This window comes from Anticarsia gemmatalis, chromosome Z (genome assembly GCF_050436995.1).
Source record: "Anticarsia gemmatalis isolate Benzon Research Colony breed Stoneville strain chromosome Z, ilAntGemm2 primary, whole genome shotgun sequence".
NCBI classification, from domain to species: Eukaryota; Metazoa; Arthropoda; class Insecta; order Lepidoptera; family Erebidae; genus Anticarsia; species Anticarsia gemmatalis.
The window spans coordinates 9,260,520-9,280,284 of record NC_134776.1 but is presented as its reverse complement, the minus strand read 5'-3'; the positions used below and the strand labels follow the sequence as shown (position 1 = coordinate 9,280,284).

At 34.1% G+C, this 19,765-nt stretch overlaps 2 protein-coding genes across 2 annotated transcripts; both read right to left on the bottom strand.

The window, feature by feature from the left end:
* Positions 1-12,809: 12,809 nt before the first annotated feature.
* LOC142986741 (lipase 3-like) lies at positions 12,810-14,257 on the bottom strand. The gene has a single exon (XM_076135355.1). It carries the CDS (start codon positions 14,196-14,198, stop codon positions 13,233-13,235), a length of 966 nt encoding a protein of 321 aa, XP_075991470.1. The 5' UTR covers positions 14,199-14,257; the 3' UTR covers positions 12,810-13,232.
* A 2,707-nt stretch (positions 14,258-16,964) lies between these two features.
* On the bottom strand, positions 16,965-18,708 carry LOC142986598 (lipase 3-like). Its single transcript, XM_076135121.1, has one exon. It carries the CDS (start codon positions 18,696-18,698, stop codon positions 17,229-17,231), a length of 1,470 nt encoding a protein of 489 aa, XP_075991236.1. The 5' UTR covers positions 18,699-18,708; the 3' UTR covers positions 16,965-17,228.
* Between the last annotated feature and the right edge of the window lie 1,057 nt (positions 18,709-19,765).

Genomic DNA, 19,765 nt, shown 5'->3' with positions numbered 1-19,765 from the left:
TCCTATTGATCTGATTTTGAATCTTTTCCTGTACCCTATACCGCTTGGGTCACAATTAAAATCAAATTCTGTTTTTTTATTATAAAAACCAATAGGTAATGTAAATCTTATTAGAAATTGAGCCCAGTTCTCAAATTAGACCGCGGTATATTGTAGTTAAACTTATAAAACGTTTACTCAACACACTAAACATTAAAAGAGCCCATATAAAACATTTTAACACCAGCACATTACAAAACTATCACATAAAATCATATCATAAAATTCACGACTTAAACACTGTCCAAATTCGTTCAGCCAACATGAGTTTCAAGTGGTTCCAACAAAGTGTAATTGTTCGTCATACGAGAGTCCTTTGTGATCTCGACACAGACCGTGATGGCCACAGAGAAAAGGACTTGTTGCACGCTGTCATTCCTTTTTTGTCAACATCTTTCTACCAGCCTTTGAGACATTTGATTTCGGGACTGGAAGAAATGTTATTTTTAACAATTGTTTCGTAAGATATGTTAGTGATTTGTGTACTTAGAAAAGGAATACGGTTAGATATTTTGTCTATTGTGATGAGGTTTTATAAAATTTGTTCTTTCGTATTCTTAACAAGTATCACTGATTAGTTGTAGTTTAGGTATGATTCTCTCTGTGTCTACTGTCTAATGTATTTAATGAATTTATTTTGTGTACTGTAGGTATAGCGGTGCCTTACCTTTTCACTACAACTGTATAAAGTCATCTACAAATAGATATTTCGAGTTTAGATGTAGCCTTTATACGTCTACATTGAAGGAGGTTTCCAGTACCTCGATTCTGTGCAACTATCGAGTACCGACAACCGGCTAGCTATCGAAATTTTGACATTTAGCTAGCCAGTTGTCGGTAGTCGATAGTGGTAGAGAATCGAGGTACTGTTAAAAACAGGTGAAAGCAACTATATTTCTAAATGAAAACTTGTAAAGGAAAGGTTATTTTTTAGCGTAGAAGCTTGTAAGTAAATATTATATTCTAAAACAACCTGTAACCAATGAATATGTGGGAAAAATATGTCATCTGCTGTTGCGCTTACAATGTTTCGATAGCGTAACTAATGCATTGTGAGGTTCATAGCAAAGATCGAAGCGTGGGGTCTTTGCCCCCCGATCAAGCGATCACCCTCGTGCAAAAATTATATCACTATTTCAAACAATATATTTCTGTTATATTTTATTAGGACGTATGTGGCAATGTGGTTATGGTGGCCCTTAGATATAAGTATTGGTGCAGGTGTTGCCCAATTGAATGTTAGATGAAAAAGATAAGAGTGCATCTATTTTTGTGGAGAATGTCATGTAAAGTTTATATTCGTGATATTTTCGTCGATAAGGATTTTTAAGTGTACTTAAAGAATATAAAAGGCCAGAAATTTATATCTTATGATTGTATAAAAGAGTGTAAAAACCATATTTAAAGGTTTCAAGAATGTTTAAATAAGGATTTTGAAGTTCACATTGAAACTATACGTTATCAGAAAATTATTTTCCGTCACACTATAATAGACCGTAAAAACCTTGTTTTGAGGTCTCAAAATAATTATAATTTTAATTAAAATAATTGTGTTTCCGATTATGTTACGTGTGATGCTTATTTTGTTTGCCAATATCAACATGATTAACCCAAAACTGCATGGCTGGGGGGCGTATTGTTATATCTCGTTTTAATCCCACGAGAGCACTAAACATTATTTGATGTAAGGGTACGTAACTAATGGCAAATGGTCAAAATTATTAACTTTTTTCATTTTGGTAAGTGGTTGTCGCACTCTTTTTTTTACATCGAGTTGTGGCGCATATGTACGTCATGCTATTTTGCAAGTGGTAATTTTATTTCTCTGCAATATCACACGAAACTTCAATAGCTAAGAGAAACGATTATTCAATTCATCAAAAATTAAATAATTCATTCAAGCACATTCACGTAACTCATGCAAATTGTAATAAAGCAGAAATACACCTACAATGAATGCAGACTCATTAAATCGCGCACTTGCAGCACAGCACGAACCCCTCAGTTACAACAATAACTACAAATGTACAATAGTGTCACGCATAATAATGCTATTGATTCGCACGGCTGACCGATACTTTAATCCCATATAAAGCCCCGGAAACATATTGCTTACAGCTGAGACTAATAAAAAAATAACGAGGGTGCACCGACGCCGCACACCGAACAAGTGCAATAAATAAAAATGACGTTTTTATACTCTTTTATTAAAGTTTACATATAGATTTAAATCTACAAACAATGTTTGCTCATCAAAAATGTGATTACAGCAAAAAATACTCGCAGATCGAAATTTATTTTATGCATTGCTCGTAAAACTTTGTCTTTCAAAGAAGAATTGAATAAACGTCTATACGAGTTCTTGTTCTTCACTTAGGTAAGGTAATCTTGTTGTTGAGATCAATCTGCGCATCTTCTTTGTAAGCTGTAAGCCACTAAGGCTTCACAGTATTGTACTACGAACGGCGAGTTGGCCGGGCTTATTTGTACCGGTGAAATTCACTATTGTTGTCTGCATTTTGTTTTCACAGAAAATGCTAAATTAATCGCATTTAGTTTTGTATTAAAAAACTTGTTGGAATTCATGATGTCTGCATATTTTGGGAGGTCCTCAAACACTGGTATGCATGTGGTTAATGCATTGTAGGCGCAAATGGTAGTTCGCTTTGAAATCAATCCAAATAAGCTCACACGTCCATCGCTGGTATTCAACCAGGAATTTACGAAGCCCTTTGTCCATTTCAAATGACAGACATAAACATAACTTATGCACAGTAATTTTCAAGTTAGTTTATTAGTAATAACAACCTTTTCATTGTTTAAATATCTTTTTTTCGCAAAAAGTATAAATATCTATTATTATTAAAGGTAATCAATGGAAGTATCAACATTGGGCCATGCGTGTCCGAGCTCCTGCATTTGTTCAATCATTGAAAAGTGACTCCGCTCCCCAGCGGCGGAGTCGCAATACGTATTTGATGTTTTATTTCGCAATAAAACTCAGTGAATGCAGCTGCAACACATTAGTTATGCTAGTGTTAGATATATACTTGTTTTTTGTCCCTCTCCCTCACGCTCGCTCGAAGAAAGTTTCGCTCAACAGTTGTTCCCACTAATTAAATTATTGTGTTCAGATGTAGCGTGCGCTGTACCTTTGGTAAATTAACTAGGAACCTACTATAAATTTTACATGAGTTAATTCAGATAACTTCTAGGTGGGTAGACTATGTATTGTATTATTTACTCGTTAACCTCGTTGCGTAAACAGCATGTTGACGTCCTTAGCTGACCTTATTGGATATTTATGGAGCGAATAAATACGCAATTAACTGCTATTGAAAGAAGATAAGATTTCCAAGAGATACTCCGATGTCATTTTTCTATTGAATGTAATAGCGTGGCTTCTCTTAATGGATCTTTAGTTAATTAATATAAAATGTCGCTTTGCGATCTTGAGAGAAAGTTTATATTTAGGTATAAAAATGATGGTGAAATGTGATGATCTTTTACTAGGTCGTAAAGTATGTGTATTTATCAAGATGAGATTGTGTACACGTGACCCTCTGGTCACAGGTCATGAGTGTAGCTGATGTGGAGTGTAAATATTTATCCGTTGATCCCAAATGAATGAGACTGTATCAGCTGCTTATTATGTATCCACAAATTGATAGAATAAACAAGGGGAACTGTTTGTTTTGGGGACTCAACTAGCATTTTTTACACTTATAGTGAAATTTATTTATCTTTCCAATTTCCGAGTGAAGTAGGGATGCAATATTATAGTTGCTTAGTTGTTTTTATTCTCGTTACAATCTTTGAGCTAATCATTTGCGTTTACTTGGACTTAATAAATATTTTACTGTAAAGCATTTAATACTACAATATGGATACTTTTTTACGATGGTCTTGCTGAAAATGCTATTAGTAGATATTTTAACAAAGCTGCATCATTTTCATTATAATAATTTATATTATTTATTAATAAATTAAACCACACTGCGAATTAGTAATAAAATATTTTTCACCAAACCCCATACGAACAAGCATTAAGCACTATAAACTAAGTAGCACTCTACATAACAAAGTCACTTGAGCAGAAAAATGTATAATACAAGTGCGTCATGCATCACATTTATCAATAAGTCGTTTACTCAATCGATCCGGTGTTACACCCTGCTCTTTTTACTAACCGTTATTATTTGAGGTAATGTAAAGCTTTGTCAGGACCCTCGCCGACAGAGGGGCATAGGGTAAAGTTCACTATTGTGCGCCGAGTGCCCGGCCGAAACGACGTTTTACGTATAATACCTTTCTTTGATTCATGACAAATAGTTGTGTTTATATTTCGGCCGATCTTGTAATGTATTTTGCCTGATTTATTACGAAAAAGTGAAAAAGTAGGAAAGCTATTATTGGGAAAGTGCGGGCACTTTGTCTTCCTTACAATATGAAAAACTGCAGTGTGCCTTACCATCGGTATTTGGTATTTTTAGACTATTATTTGTAGATGTTTTACAGCGCATTGGGGGAAATAAATTTACACACTTATTGTATTCGCTATTTCTCACCTATTTCTCATTGCGTGCTGTAAATTTTGGATTGTTATCAAGTCTTCAGAGTCTAATTAGATTTAAAAGTCTATTAACTACTAGTAAGATTCAACAAAAATGGCATGTCATTTCATCAATTAAATTATGGCAAAATATCTTGTTTGGCGCTTTAAGCATAATTAATAGTATAGAACTTTCGATGACATTAATAACACAGGGCACAGATTATATCTAGCAAAAGTATCACTAACTCATCGTGCTCTTCTAACTCAAGACGTTTCTTCAGACAGCATTAAAATAGCGTCCAAACATAAATGTTTTTATAGTCCTTCATCAAAAAACATCTCATCTCGTTGTAAATTAACTTACCTTCTTTTATTCCATCGTTATGCATAATGCAGACAACTATTGCTTTCCAACATTCAGTCATAACACGGGACGGTTCTTTAAAAATAAAAATGTAATATTGGTTAGGTACCAGTTTCTTAGATAATAAACCCAGTTCTCGGTCTCAAACGAGTTGAAAAAAAAAAGATAAGATGCTATCTTTTTCCAGTCAGTTCTCTTTTAGCGCGGAAATATTTTCAGGGTTCTGTGATTGTGTGTACATCTTTTGATGTGAGTCTTAACACTTCTTAAAGCGCAAGATGCGTTCTTGTGTTCCATATAAAGGTTTCGTAGAAGTCTTTCAATAGACAAGTCCTCTATTGTGTAGAGAACAACATTGCACGTGCATACTTACAAGGAAACCTTCAACTATTTTAAAGCTTCTTTATGAAAGGTTTGTGTTATTTCAATATTAAACATTTTTCTCCTGAACAATGTAAAATGTAAGTCTCTTAACAACTTGTCAAAGGTAAGAAGCGATGTTACGGAACCGCAATTCGTAAGCTTTTGAAATTTTTATTCTAAGATCGAAATAATTCAAAGTCAGTCAACTTGTTAGTATCTGTTAGGGGCTTAGCGACAAAGAACACCTAAATCTACCTCTCGGTGACTTATGACAGTCTTTAAAGGGGTGCCTATTTCTATGTACTGAAAGGGGAAGAAAAATAACCGATCAGGTCGAAGGGTCCGCGAGGGCTATTGAAATGTGTACGTATACTATACTTTGTGTACGTTTTTTGTTTGGACGGATATATAGATTTATTGCAAAAGTATGTGGCTAGGTGAACTCAAAAAAACACTTTTGTTGAAATTACTGGCTCATAGTTTCTTCAAACATTTTGATATCTAGGTATATTATGTTAGCAAAATTGTATTGAAAACACTTTTTCAAATAAATTGCTTCTACAAAGTTCTGTAAGGGACGTATACCATAACTTCTATTAACATCATGCAATTTCTTGAGAACGAATTCTTAGGAATGACTTTCATTACATTTGAAAGGGCTCGGAGCTTTTCAACTTGAATTTATTACAGACCAACGCTAGAAAAATATATGATTGCACCAATAACTTTGTTGCACAACACTACGATACCTGGGAATCAACAAAGGGCAAATTTTCTTCGAACTCAAATCGTTTATATATTTTAGTCAAATGTTTATTCTTACACTAAGAGCCAGTTTGACGACTGACGAATAAGTGGCGAATAGCTTATCTATCTATACTAATATTATAAAGCTGAAGAGTTTGTTTGTTTGTTTGTTTGAACGCGCTAATCTTAGGAACTACTGGTCCGATTTAAAAAATCTCCCGGTGTTAGGTAGCCTATTTATCGAGGAAGGCTGTAGGCTATATATCACCACGCTACAACCAATAGGAGCCGAGTACCATTAAAAAATGTTACAAAAACGGCCAAAATTATGAGCCATTCTCTCTTATGTGACGCAAGCGAAGTCTGATAGATAAAGTTACTGCAATATGTCTATGAAAAAATCTGCGAAAATACTAATTATTAAGCTGACATAACGCATATTCAAGTTACGGATAGCCAATTTACCGCCAGTTTCGAAGGTAAAGCTAATGATAAGTACTGGCACAAACCTTTGACGCATCTCCGTACAGGGAATACTTTTCTCCTAAAGAAATATTACTTATATTCTTTTCCCAGAATATGATTAAGTAGGTATACCATCTTATCAATCTCAATTAGTTAAGTAGTTACTTCGTAACGGCATATCAGACAAACATTTATTTCTCATCTTAAGTATGGAATAAAATGTAAAAAATGTTTATGTTTATGTTTTACAAATACATTATAATCATTTGTTTTTTCTCGACACATTTAATCATCAATATATATATAATTATTAAACAAAGATTGGTTTATACAAAGAGATAAAAAGGGCAAGCCTTGTCGTTCCTTCTAACAGTGTTACCAAAACGGATTAAAAATGCTGTAACTAAATTCAAATTAATTTAAAATCGTTTATTATTTATAGCCTTATGAGCGACCTAGAAACAAATTCACGGCTACTCTTTCCAATCGCCATGATTTTCTATATGGTTGAAATAATACAAATATAATTGATCACGCCAGGAACTGCCAACAATCAACAACTTAGAACAAAACGTAAAACAAAAATTATACGGTTTTAAAAACCTGGAAAAAGTTTACTAAATTAAGGAAGGAATATTTTAAATTGAACAGAAACAAAAAATCTATTATCTCATATGTTTATTCCATGGTTTGGGATAGCGTTTCCTTTATTACACCCTTCCATCCGGTTCTGTACCAGTCTAGTCTATTTCCGTATTGCGAATATTATATTTATGTCTTTGAATTGATTCATGTACCGAGTCTAATTTGCTGTCCATATTACCATGGTTTCAGTGTTTGTTTATTTCATTGATCATATTATACTTTTATGTAAAGAATAATTCTAATTTTCTTTTATAGTAAAGTAAAGAATCTTGACTGTGTGAGACATAATATAAAACGTATTGTCGGTCAAATTCTGACAAATTCTTTGTAAAGACTCTTTAGTTAGTGAAAACTCATCCCCATACACAATTATTTACGTGTCGTATATGCATAATCACCAAAAACACTTTGGTTATTTTCACAACTCAGCTTGTATATCTAATGTTACAAACATCTAATAGTAGGTACACACAATGTTTTATTATTAATTTTTTTCCAACGGTATGTTTATATTTTTGCAATCATCACGTCTGAGCTCGTATTATCAAATAACACTGGCCAGGTCTCAACCTTGAAGAAAAATATTAAAAAGTTCTCAAGAATAAGTACAATCTTATTCAATTAGCATGCACCGACGATGCCGCGGGTCAATATTACGGGATGTTAAGAAAATTGTTTGTTTGAACCGTTTAGTTAGAATTGTTCTACAGTCTTCAGACTTATTCATAAGGGATTTTGTTCAGAGATGTATTTGTCGTTAGTTATAGCACCTCAAGCTTGGCTTAAGTACAGAGGTCGTTGATCCTTACGACACCTGAGATTGCAACGCCAGTGCAAAGCGTTGCAGTCCAATTATTATGCGGTTTCTTCTATTTGGAATTGTGAGAATATTGTGATAGATTGTTATTATTTTAGCATGGAGTGAGTCTCTAACTCAAAACAAACAGTTGAACGTTGTTTATAAATAATATTGGAATTAGGCGCGTTGATCGTCTGGCGAGAATTGTCAATGCATAGTCCAAAATGAAGACTTTGTGTCGATCACTGTAAAAAACTGCATTACAAACTCACTTTTAAGTGCATTTGAAGTATACGTATACTTTATCAGTCTGATGAATTAATACTAAAGAGAAAGTAGTGCAGATCTAAAATGTAACACATCGTCCTACAAAGGCTTAAATACGTTCAACCGTACGTTTATCTATTCGAAACAACACACGAGTACTTACTTAAAATCGATATGACAAAATCACATGAAGCGCTTCCACAACGGTCCCCCGCAAACTTCATAACAAGATATTTTCTAAAAAAAAATAATTTGTTTGTTGGTCCGTAAACATAGAGTTAATTGAATTTGTCTCCTGCGGCGTTGGTTAAATAAAACCATGTCATAGTACCGTGTCATGTCCGACGGTGAACCACAGGGGAGGGTGTTCAGGTAACATTCAATATTCGTGGTCAACACACACCCTACGCAAACGAAAATATACTTCATACACATGTAAATTAAGCACACTTTCCTGCTCAATGCATTCCTAAATTGATACTCATTTCCCGTAATCATAAATAATAAAAGATAACTGAAAGCAAAATGCAACTTTCAGCCCTTATTTTAATATATCAGTATAGATTGGGTCCTACATTTTTGAACGAGTTTTCAACAGTCATTATTAGCTGGAAATCATGTGAGGTAAAACATTTTTATCCAATTAAAGTTTATCCAAAGGAGTATTGGGAAATATTTGTAGTTTTTTAACTACAGTATATTAACTAGGGTTAGAACCTACGATAAAACGAATTTCGTAATTTACCTTAAATTGACAAATATTGTCATAATCTTGAGTGATATAGGTATGAAATCGAGCTTCAATTAATATTTTGCAACACGTAGTCAACACCCAAACAAGATAGAAACTCGAAAACATGTGAAAAATAAACTGGCATAACTGCAGGTAATTGAGTGTGTGTGATAGGGACCGAGAGTTCTGCCCTGCGGAACGCCCAAGGCTACCCGTGCACCGTACCTAATATCATTCGACAATTTTTACCGTTCACATTTCGCCGAACAACTTTTTGGCAATATTACAGACATAATAACGCACCAATAATCGTAGACATCCGAACTCAATATAGGATCAAGCATCAGTGAATACGAATTTTTCACTTGCATATTTCAACACGTTTATATTGAAAACTTGTATCCTCGTTTTTTGGCTGCGATGCAGGTTTATATCTCCCTTGGGCCACCCTTTAGGTAGCTGAACCCCTCTTGCTTGACTGAGTATCCTGAGCGTTAACATTCTTTAACCCTTCATAACATTGAAGTGTATTTTTGTTTATACTCTTTATTATTGCGTAGTGGTTTTTATTCTGTTATAAGTACAGAAGCGAGACAATGAAAGTATTGCCTATTTTGTGGATCTGTATTCGATGGAATACACAAATTTTAGGACAACCCAATTATTTATCTACATAACACATACTATTTTATACAAGTTATTATAATACATCTCAAATTATTACAGCATAAACCAATTTACAAAAGATATTTCGAGATTGACTAATAGATGGCCTAAAAGTTTTCCATTTTCCACCCGCTTACTTTAACACAATAAAGGCGTTCGTTTATTCAATAACTTTATTACAATCACCTCCCCAAAAAAGAGTAATTAAGCGTTATTCTGCAAGTCTATGTAAATATTAAGCTCGTCATGTAGATCGCGGTAACGATCCGCGGCGCGAATCGCCCACCCGGGAAATCATCGGGCGGCCGCATTCGCCCTAGTCGATTCCCGTGGAGCCTACATGCGACAATGTACCCCGTGCTTAGTTCAGGATAGTTTTCGCCATCGCACTTGAATATTTTGGTTGTGCAAGTTAAATTATCTGAGAAGAGATTTCTATTATGAATAGCCTGTTTTAATCACTACTGCATCTTAGATACTACATGATATTTCAAAATTATGTGTTCCACATATAACGTTTTCCAAGGTTTGTAATTTACAACGTCGAAAAGCAAAAACAGTTGATTCGTAATTTTCGCTTTATTGTAAAAGGTAGTTTACTTTCTTTACTAAATGTCACACGCAATAAAACGCTGGAATCTATTATTTACAGAAATTTATTAGTACCAAGAACATTTTTCTACTTAACCAATTTGCATTACATTTATTAAATTTACTAAATATAGTTTAGTTCACACACAATGTCTATTATGTTTTATTCATGCCGTAAAATACATATTTTACAAATAAAATACACATGTACAGAAAAAAGTCGTGTCTCAACAACGTAGCTGATGTAAAATAAATTTAATTTACATTTATCGATACTATTATACACGAATATGTACTTGTACTAATATTTTTTACCTTCAGCAGTCACAATCCACAGAAAATACATCACGGTTTAATGCTAACCGGTCTTAAAACTACCACACAATTAACATTGATTTTCAGATACAGTCTTTTCCGCACACCCAACAAAACTAAGGATTGTATATTCTTGGTCCTTCATATTCAAGTGGCACATAATTGTTATTATCATTATTGTTATTATTCTCGAAGTCTTTATTTCTAAGAAACAATGTTTGATACAACTTATTCTTTGCTAGATTCACTGCATTTACAGGATTTAGGTACCTTTTTAATTTTTCTTCTAAAGAGCCCACTGCGTTCCTCAATCGCATGGTCATTACCGTAGAGGTCGCAGTGAAATAATTTTGAATATTCTGCGCATAGTCATGTACGGTGTAGATTGCTGTTCTTATAGAATTAATGAATTGCTCACCGACTTCCTTACGTGGCTCTTGAGCTTTGCAGAAAGAACTTACTTTTGTATTAAGATTGAAATGATTGAAGATTACGATAAACACGAACAGCGTACGCAACATGTTCACAACTGTATTACAACTGAATGATTCTTAAATAATAGCGCGTACTACGGAGTACAACTATGCTTTGCAAAGGATAATATAACAATGGAGTATAGTCTTGTATAATATGCCTATTTATAACAATACAAGCATTATCTATTGTAATCTATAATGTCATTAAGTGTTGATGTGAACGTTACTTTTATTAATTGTGTAAACTAGTTTATTAAATAAAGTGTTTGTTTCACCAAACAATGACGTTATCCCAATTTGATTTTACATCGTATGACGACTTCTGTGTTCTTACGATTTTGGTAAAACGTTTTAACTAAATATGTGTTATGAAATTGTTTTTATTGTTTTAGGCGATATAAAGACAATTGTCGATGATAAAAAAAATATTATTCTCTATTTTTTCATAGTTTACCTATGAAAATCGTAAGTTAGATTAACAATAATCGTTTAAAAGTTTTAAAAAATAAAGCATTACACCAGCCATACCGTTAATTTGAAATGAAACGGCATTAAATGCTTTTTATTATAGAATTAAGGTTGTTTGAAAATCTTAAGGAAGATATCCGCAGATGCAAACGATAATTATCACTCAAAAAATTAAAAATTATGCTACTCCTATGTAAAGTTAACTTAAACTATAGTATTCTAATAATATTCCTATAATGTTTTATATTATTTCCCATGTTTATTTACCTAGGTGGCAGTCGCTGGGTAACCAACCGACCATCCACATGTAGTGCAATCAGGAGTTGTAAAACTGTGATAGTATTTATTTGGGCCAATTAGTTACCATTTGTACACAAACGGTTGCGCTATTGGAAAGTCACCCGCAAATCTATGTCAATAGTCTGTATAGTATAATCTGTTTAATGGTAAGTTGTGATCAAAAGACAAAATATAATTTAACAAAATTTTATGTTGTGTGTAAATTTTCAAATTATGCTGTTGGTCAACGTAACTTTCCGAATGCCAGACCATGTTTCGATTAATTTAATATCATTTTAGCATCAAATAATTATTATAAATAAATAAATACGATAAATATCATCACTCACACATGGTTATTGATTCCAAACTGAACAGAGCCTGTACTATGGTAACCAAATAACTGATAAACATTCTTCTTCTTATCGTATGGTTAGTGGTCAACCTAATGTCAAAGTTGCAAGCCGCCCGAAGGCCTTTGACGTGGCTTAACGACTGCTATCGTAGTAGATAACAACCGGGACCGACTTTTTACGTGCCCTCCGAAGCACGGAGATGCCCTGTTCAAATACCACCATGCGGTCACCCATCTATGGAATGATAAACATACTTATATACTTCTAAATAAATTCTTATAAAGATACATTAACAACCAGGCTCAGAACAAATATTCACATGTAGCCCCTCGATTGCTTTCGATACATTGCCCAGTGACTTACAGACTTAAATTTTACGCTAAATGTATAATACGCATGTGTTATGATTCCTATTATATACCCTAAAATATATTATATTGTATATTATGTTAAAGTATACCGAAGCACACATTCGTAGCGTTTGCAATAAAAATACAAAATTTATAATTTGATAATTATTGTTACTTATGCACCAACTAGTTTAGTCAATAGTTACCTAAAGTAAGTATTTTTTAAATCTTAATAAAATTATTTATTTAGATCAAATAATGAGACTAATAACTGCTAATATAATTAATATTCCTACAGATATAAGACGCGACCAGTAAGAGACACTAGCAGTTTTTTTTACATATTTTCTACGAGTATTTAATAATGTATTGAAGTGAATACATTTCACTTTAATATGTGATTAGAACCACAAATCTCTTAAAGTGTTTACATAATAAAAGATCCTGTCATTGATTAACAGGAGAGAGTTTCTTACGCTAAATTGCCGCTTTTATTTAGAGTATATAATTCAATATAAAATAGTTTTGGGGCGTAGTATTAAATCTGGCTTTCCAAAGTAACACCATAGTGTCTCAGAGACTTGCGATGAGCCCCCGTTGCCTTACCATGAACTTTAGTCGTATTCATCTCGCACACTTCTTTGTCTTAGTGTTACCTTAACTACTCTTTAAGCTTTCTACAAACCCTTGCAGAAAATTATTATTTATTCAAATAGTTTATTATAATATTTACGAAGGTACTAACCATTTTTTATTAAAACTTTAATTCTAGCGCATCTAGAACATTTTTATACACGTGCTTTGCCGCGTACGCCGACCAAAGGAAATCCATGTGGCTGAAACCCTTTTGTCTGATTATATAATGACCTCGTGCGTTGTTTAACTTTGAAATCAATGTTATAACATCCTTAGCATTTGCTATCTTGTCTGACGAAGAAGAAATAAGTGATAGAGGTAAGCTTATAGCCTTCAATTCATATTCAGGCGGGTTCTCTTGGTCATAGATCTGCAAATTTCCCGCGATTCCGTTGTCATATCTGTGAAAGTGTCCAGTTCTTACCAATTGCAATAAATGTAACAGAGTCTTCACTGATCCTCCAGCAGGCACGTACTTAACAACGGTTTCCATGAGACTGGTGTCCATTGGGTCTCTACCACTGTTTGTTATAAATACATTAGCATTCAAACAATATTTACTAGCATGTGCATTACAAAATTTGTCAATTATGTATTGAGGGAAATGTGTCAACATAAACTCCTCTGATTGCATGATTGATATTTTTTGTTCATTTATACGCAACTTAGAGAGATGCCTCAACGGTCCTTTGACATTGCGCATGAATGCCAGCGGTGCCATTAGGACTGCTGTTCTCAGCATATCATTATATTCAGGTAAACTTGACAGAAGCACCAATAAGGCCGTGGCTCCCATGGAGTGTCCAACGAAACTTAACTCGTATTGAGTAAATTCTTTTATGTATGTTATGACCGCTGCCAAATCAAAATAGCCCATCTGATGAAAAGAAAAGTTCCAAAAGTCTTTGTCTTCTAAAAGGTTTAATCTGCAATACATGTTACCTCTTGCGTTCAGTAACCACACGTCGTACCCTAGATCTGATAGTCGATACGGGAGTGCTTTACGAGGACCCAGAAGAAGCCAGTCGTCAGCACTACCAAGTAAGCCATGAAATAAAAGGACTGCTTGCTTACGCGGCTTCATTGGTAGAATTCTTTGTAGTGAGAGCAAATATGTATCAGCGCTAACAACAAAATGTTTTTCTACCCTATATCCACTTCCATTGATCAATTTTGTTGTATTTTTTATTTTATTATCCTTGAGCAAACTTGTAGCTAAAGCGACACTTCCTATTTTGATATCTCTGTCACCATTAACAATTTTGACGCCGTCTTCGAATAACTTCACTCCACTGTTTAAGCCTAGAACGAAATAGTCAGTAACCTTGGCTATGTATGATCTAAGTTGAGATTGGCCCACCGGTATAGCGGTAGATTTCACGTCATAATTTTGAAAATATTGAATTACAGAAATAACTAAACACAGTTCACGAATCATTTGCACGGATTTTCAATAGCGATCTGACTGATCGCGAGCACGACCTAGCACTAGTTTAATACTCGACGAAAAGGTAAGGACAATAGGTTATGGAATTCTATATTATTATCATACCTGTGAGAATATTATTAGTTTGTTATAAACATTGGTTATTATATTAAAACCACTACATGTACATGTTTTCTTACAGGATATGAATGGCGATTTATGTCCGGCTCAAGTATGATCGCTATCTCCATTGTTTCAAACAATACTACATATTACCACATTGATATGAAGGTCAAAGTTGTTCATTCTTTGAATTGTATAAAGATGTTTAAAATTGTAAGACGTTTGCGCATTGCTTTCTTCGTGCCTTATGAATGACAGTATTTGTGTTATTCTAGTAATAAGATATCTGTGTAGCGGCTGCCCGCGGATTTGTCCGCATAGACTTTTGTTTTCCTGTTTTCGCAACATCATTTACTGCTGTTCCACTCCTATCAGTCATATATAGTTATACAGCTTTAATCTTCATCAATAAATTAACTGTTCAACTCAAAAATATATTTGATTTCGTTTCTCAATTTAGTTCGTTTAAATATACAGACAAACTATTCAGCTTTACATTATTAGTATAGATAAATAAATTCTTTCGCACAGTATAAGACATTCGTTTCACACAGACGACATATCCTTACTTCATTACTTGATGTTTTGGCGCTTGCATCCTCCCGTAGAATATCTCAGGCTTGAGGGCCTTTTACAATGGCGGTTGTTTTGCGATTCGTCAAAGTAACTAGGCTGTTAAGACAGTCTCTGAATATGAGGTTTTCTGTAGATACCTCTCAGATAGGCCTTGTTGGATGGTGGGCGACTCTTGTAAGACGCGTGTCTTTCAAAGAGCACGTAAAACTGAAATTTACGCGCCCTTAGATTTTAACGTAGATTTAAGATTAATTTCTGGTTATTGTCGATTAAGATACCAGTCGTTAAACTATGTCATAAACCTTAGGGCAGCATAAACAACATTTAAAAAAGGTGGAATCATTTTTTAAATATAAATTAGGATATTTATGTTTTTTTTGCTGCAGCAGTATTAAATTATCATTACTCCTGCTTCTTGAGAAGAGATGCAAAATAACAATTTGATGAATTATGCAAATATCAGCTCCGAGTGAGAATTGAACCCCGTAATATCGCATTGTAATTTAAAAGCTCGATATCAAGAACATGCTTTTAAGGGGCTAAGAACATTTATATTAAATGCTAAAGCATTTCTTTACTTTTAATTTGCAACAGATTATCTTTTCAAATGTTTCTGCAAAAATAGGTAGACGTTCTAACAGTATCTTACTATTCAAACTTCATCCACACATCACACATCCTATATAGGTTCGATTAGATATACGAATTTAATTTTCATACTGTATTGGTTGCTATTAATTATTAACATTGTTAATAATTTCAGCGGACATGCCAAATTTTAGCTTTCTACGTCGTCAAAAAGAACTTTAGATTAGGTATTGATGACAAATTAAGTCAGCGTGTCAGCGCTTCTAACAAATATGTATTTCGTACATCAAATGAATCTTTAATACAGGAACCTATAACTCGATTCTCTGCTACTATCGACTACCGACAACCGGCTAGCTATTGAGAAATATCACACGAAAATCTGTTTTGCGCCTCTACCGAGTTGCGAAAGAACTACTTTGGCTGTATTCTTAATATCAAACTTTTGATGCTCGACAGTACAGATTATACAGAATTGCGCTACTGTAGCTCGATATTATCTACTGCTAACGACTACCGACAACCGGCCAGCTATCGACAAAATTTTGTACAAAAATCTGTTTAGCGCCTCTACCGGGCTCCGTAAGAACTGTTTTGGCAGTACATTTTGAATGTCAATCTCTCGATACTCGATCTATTACGTCACTTATCAAAATTCAGAATGATTGATTTTTTATTTCTAGAGATATCCAGACCAAAATCATGAAATTTCTAATCTGCGAATAAGCGCATTGAAAATAAAATTCAGTGCTCTACGTTTTCGTCCTGGAGATGGCACGACCATACTTCGACGTATAAAGTAGTAGATGAATAACCAAAGTATTGACATGAGCCAAGAGCACTTATTTATTTAAAAAATCTCATGTGCAGGTGCAAATGACAATATGATCATATTGTCATTTGATAAGATAACAGCTGTAACGCTGTCAAACTATCTTCCTAGATTATAAAATTGAAATAGTTCAATTATAATTTCATTCATTATATTATCGACTATTCTGTGAATGTGTAAATATTGCTGTGAATAACGATTTGTAAAAAATAAGGTAACCAAAGAAATAAAAGCAAAAAATATTTTTAACAGTTTAATATTTACATTTAAAAACATCGCCGTAAATCAAAAGCAATATCTCTTGTTTATTCTTCTGTCAAAGGTAGTGTACCGAACGCTTTCAACTCCACTTAGGGCGACGGCACATGGCCTTTTTTAAAGCGCTCTGTGTCGCAACAACAGCAAAAGCGATATACTCGCACATTTGTTTACAGGCGCACGAACACTGACTTCAAAATTGTATTCTTTTTGCAACTATAACGCCGCAAAAAGCAATCCGGACTATCACCAATTCTTGTTATCATTTGCATATAATCTTAATTAACAATTTATCTAACAACATCGTATCCTCAGTCTAAATTTTTGCTCCCCGGTATCGGTTTTACAATAATCTTCCCCTTCTTGTGAGTAATATCTATTTGCAACGAGTTAACAAGTAAATGGAATAATAGCTTAGGCGCTTCAAGTGACCAAACGAAATCCAAATGTCCAAAGTCTTTCTTCTTCACGACGTAATTCATCTTCACTTTGTCTAATTGTGATGACAGTCTTACAATATCTGAGGGACTCGCCAACCAATCTGATGGCGAAGTAAACAACGATATAGACAGGGTAATAGCCTTCAAATCATACTTCGGTGGGCGCCTGCGCTTATACACCATTTGGTTGTTCGTCACTCCGTAGTCGAACATACGGAAATGCCCACTTTTTATTAATTGCACATAATGTTTCACAGTTTTAGCCGAACCTCCAGCGGGTGAATGAGTCAGGATGTTTTTCATGAGCACGTAATCCTTCATTTCTCTAGCACCATTAGCACACAACAGCAAAGGATTCGCACATGTCTCTTTAGTTCCTTTGCAAAACTTTTTAACTATTTTTTCATTAAACGCAGCATCACCTGAAAACTCTTGTCCCCGTTTTAAATTGACTTTACTCGTCGTTTTCAAAGATTTTGCTAAATATTTTAATGGGCCTTTAGCATGGTACATAAAGCCTAATGGCGCCAATAATATAGCTGATTTTAACCTGTCATTGTATTCAGGAATAGTAGATAGAAGCACCAACAGAGCGGTGCCGCCCATAGAATGACCGATGTAATGTATGTCGGCGTCATTCGTATATTCACCGATGTACGTGATAGTTGCCGGCAAGTCATAAACGCCCATCTCGTGCCAAGAAAAATCCCAATAGTCAAATTCTGAGTAGTTCGCAGCTTGTAGTCTTGAGTATTTGTTACCTCTTGCATTTAGTAGCCATACATCGTGCCCTTGGTTTGATAGCAAGTACGGCAGGGCTTTACCAGGCCCTAGGAGAAGCCAGTCCTCCGCGCTGCCGAGTAGACCATGGTGTAGAACAACTGTTTGTTTGGGAAACGAGACCTTCGATATAATTCTTTGCATCGTCAGCATGTACCCATCAGCTGTGAGCACAGTATGTGTTTCCGCTTCATATCCATGAGACGTAATTATTTTTGCCGCATCCGTTTCTTCACAGAGAGGAATCGTTGATTTTTTTTCTTTTGTTACTGTTTTTTCCTTGTCGGGGAACCTTATAAGATTCATGCCATCTTCAAGGAGCGTAAATAAGTTTTGTTTGGCTTGCTGCCTTCCTTCGACATCCAAACCCACGTATCTCTGAATGGAGTCTATATATTTCTTAATTGTGCTGAATAAGTCGTTGTATTCAACATCGCTAATGCTTTTATTGAAACGGGAGGCGTAAAAGTCCTCCTCATCCGCACACACAGTTCCTAATTTAATATTTAATGGATAAAAAATATTTAAAAATAGTATAGCTGGATAAATTTTACATAACATTTTCACAACCGTCCGGAATCTGTAAAACGTACAGAATAATTATTCATATTACCAAAAACTCCTTTTATGTGGAGCTAGTGATGAAATTTCACAGCGAACAATAGGTAATTGTGTGGATGTTTTACTCGTAATCCAGTGATATTTGACAATTCAATAATGCGTATAGTTATATAAAACAATTGATAGCAGTCATAGCACCGAATTTTTGGTAACAATAGCCTCGGGATATGTAAATAAAGGCTTGTTTTTGTACATTTAAAATTTTACAAATTACATCATTTCACGATTCGGGTTATGACAAAGTCAGACAGGATTATAAACGATTTGGGCAAATAAGCACAAAATCAGATCGATTTTAGACACCCTCAATTCTATTGACGATTACAGCTACTCTCTACAACACATCATGACGTTTACGTATAATATCCACAAGTAAAATAATTTTAATACGAATAATTTTAAAATACTATCAAATAAAAATTCTTATTAGTGCGTACTCAAATACATATTGCGCAAATATTTTTAAATTTCTAAACAAATAAATTGATGACTTAGTAATTGTGCATAAAAAGGGTAATTTCCTACAGGACTTTGTAAATAATGACCGTAGTTGTGATGTCATGTGACTTTTCATATAAAATTGTTGCCGTTGTTTTTCGGATCATTGAATAAAAATAAATAATATAGGTACTTTGATCTTCTTATAGACGAACTTTTACTGAAGGCAATTTGTATCAAATTATAGCTTCTAGGATTAAAAAAATCCTTTTCTGTACATCACTTATTAATTTGCATATTGACTTATACCTTTTTGTTGCTGTTATACCTTGTTAGTATATGAATTTCGCCATCTTAGGTCATAGAAAGAAAACCACCAATATTAGTTTGAAATAGACATTTTAATATTACACTATTCACTTTCAATTTTAGTACATATTCAGGCACTTATAACAATACAAATGTACATAGCTTTAGCATAAAAATCATATTTATTAAGCAATGAGTTTGCAATAAGTTCCGATAAATAGGAGTGTACTATTTATCGGAACTTATTGCAAACTCATTAC

Bases quoted from the DNA above. Each gene is read 5' to 3' on its own strand.
- LOC142986741 (XM_076135355.1), bottom strand. From the start codon at position 14,198: ATGAAGCCGCGTAAGCAAGCAGTCCTTTTATTTCATGGCTTACTTGGT.
- LOC142986598 (XM_076135121.1), bottom strand. From the start codon at position 18,698: ATGTTATGTAAAATTTATCCAGCTATACTATTTTTAAATATTTTTTAT.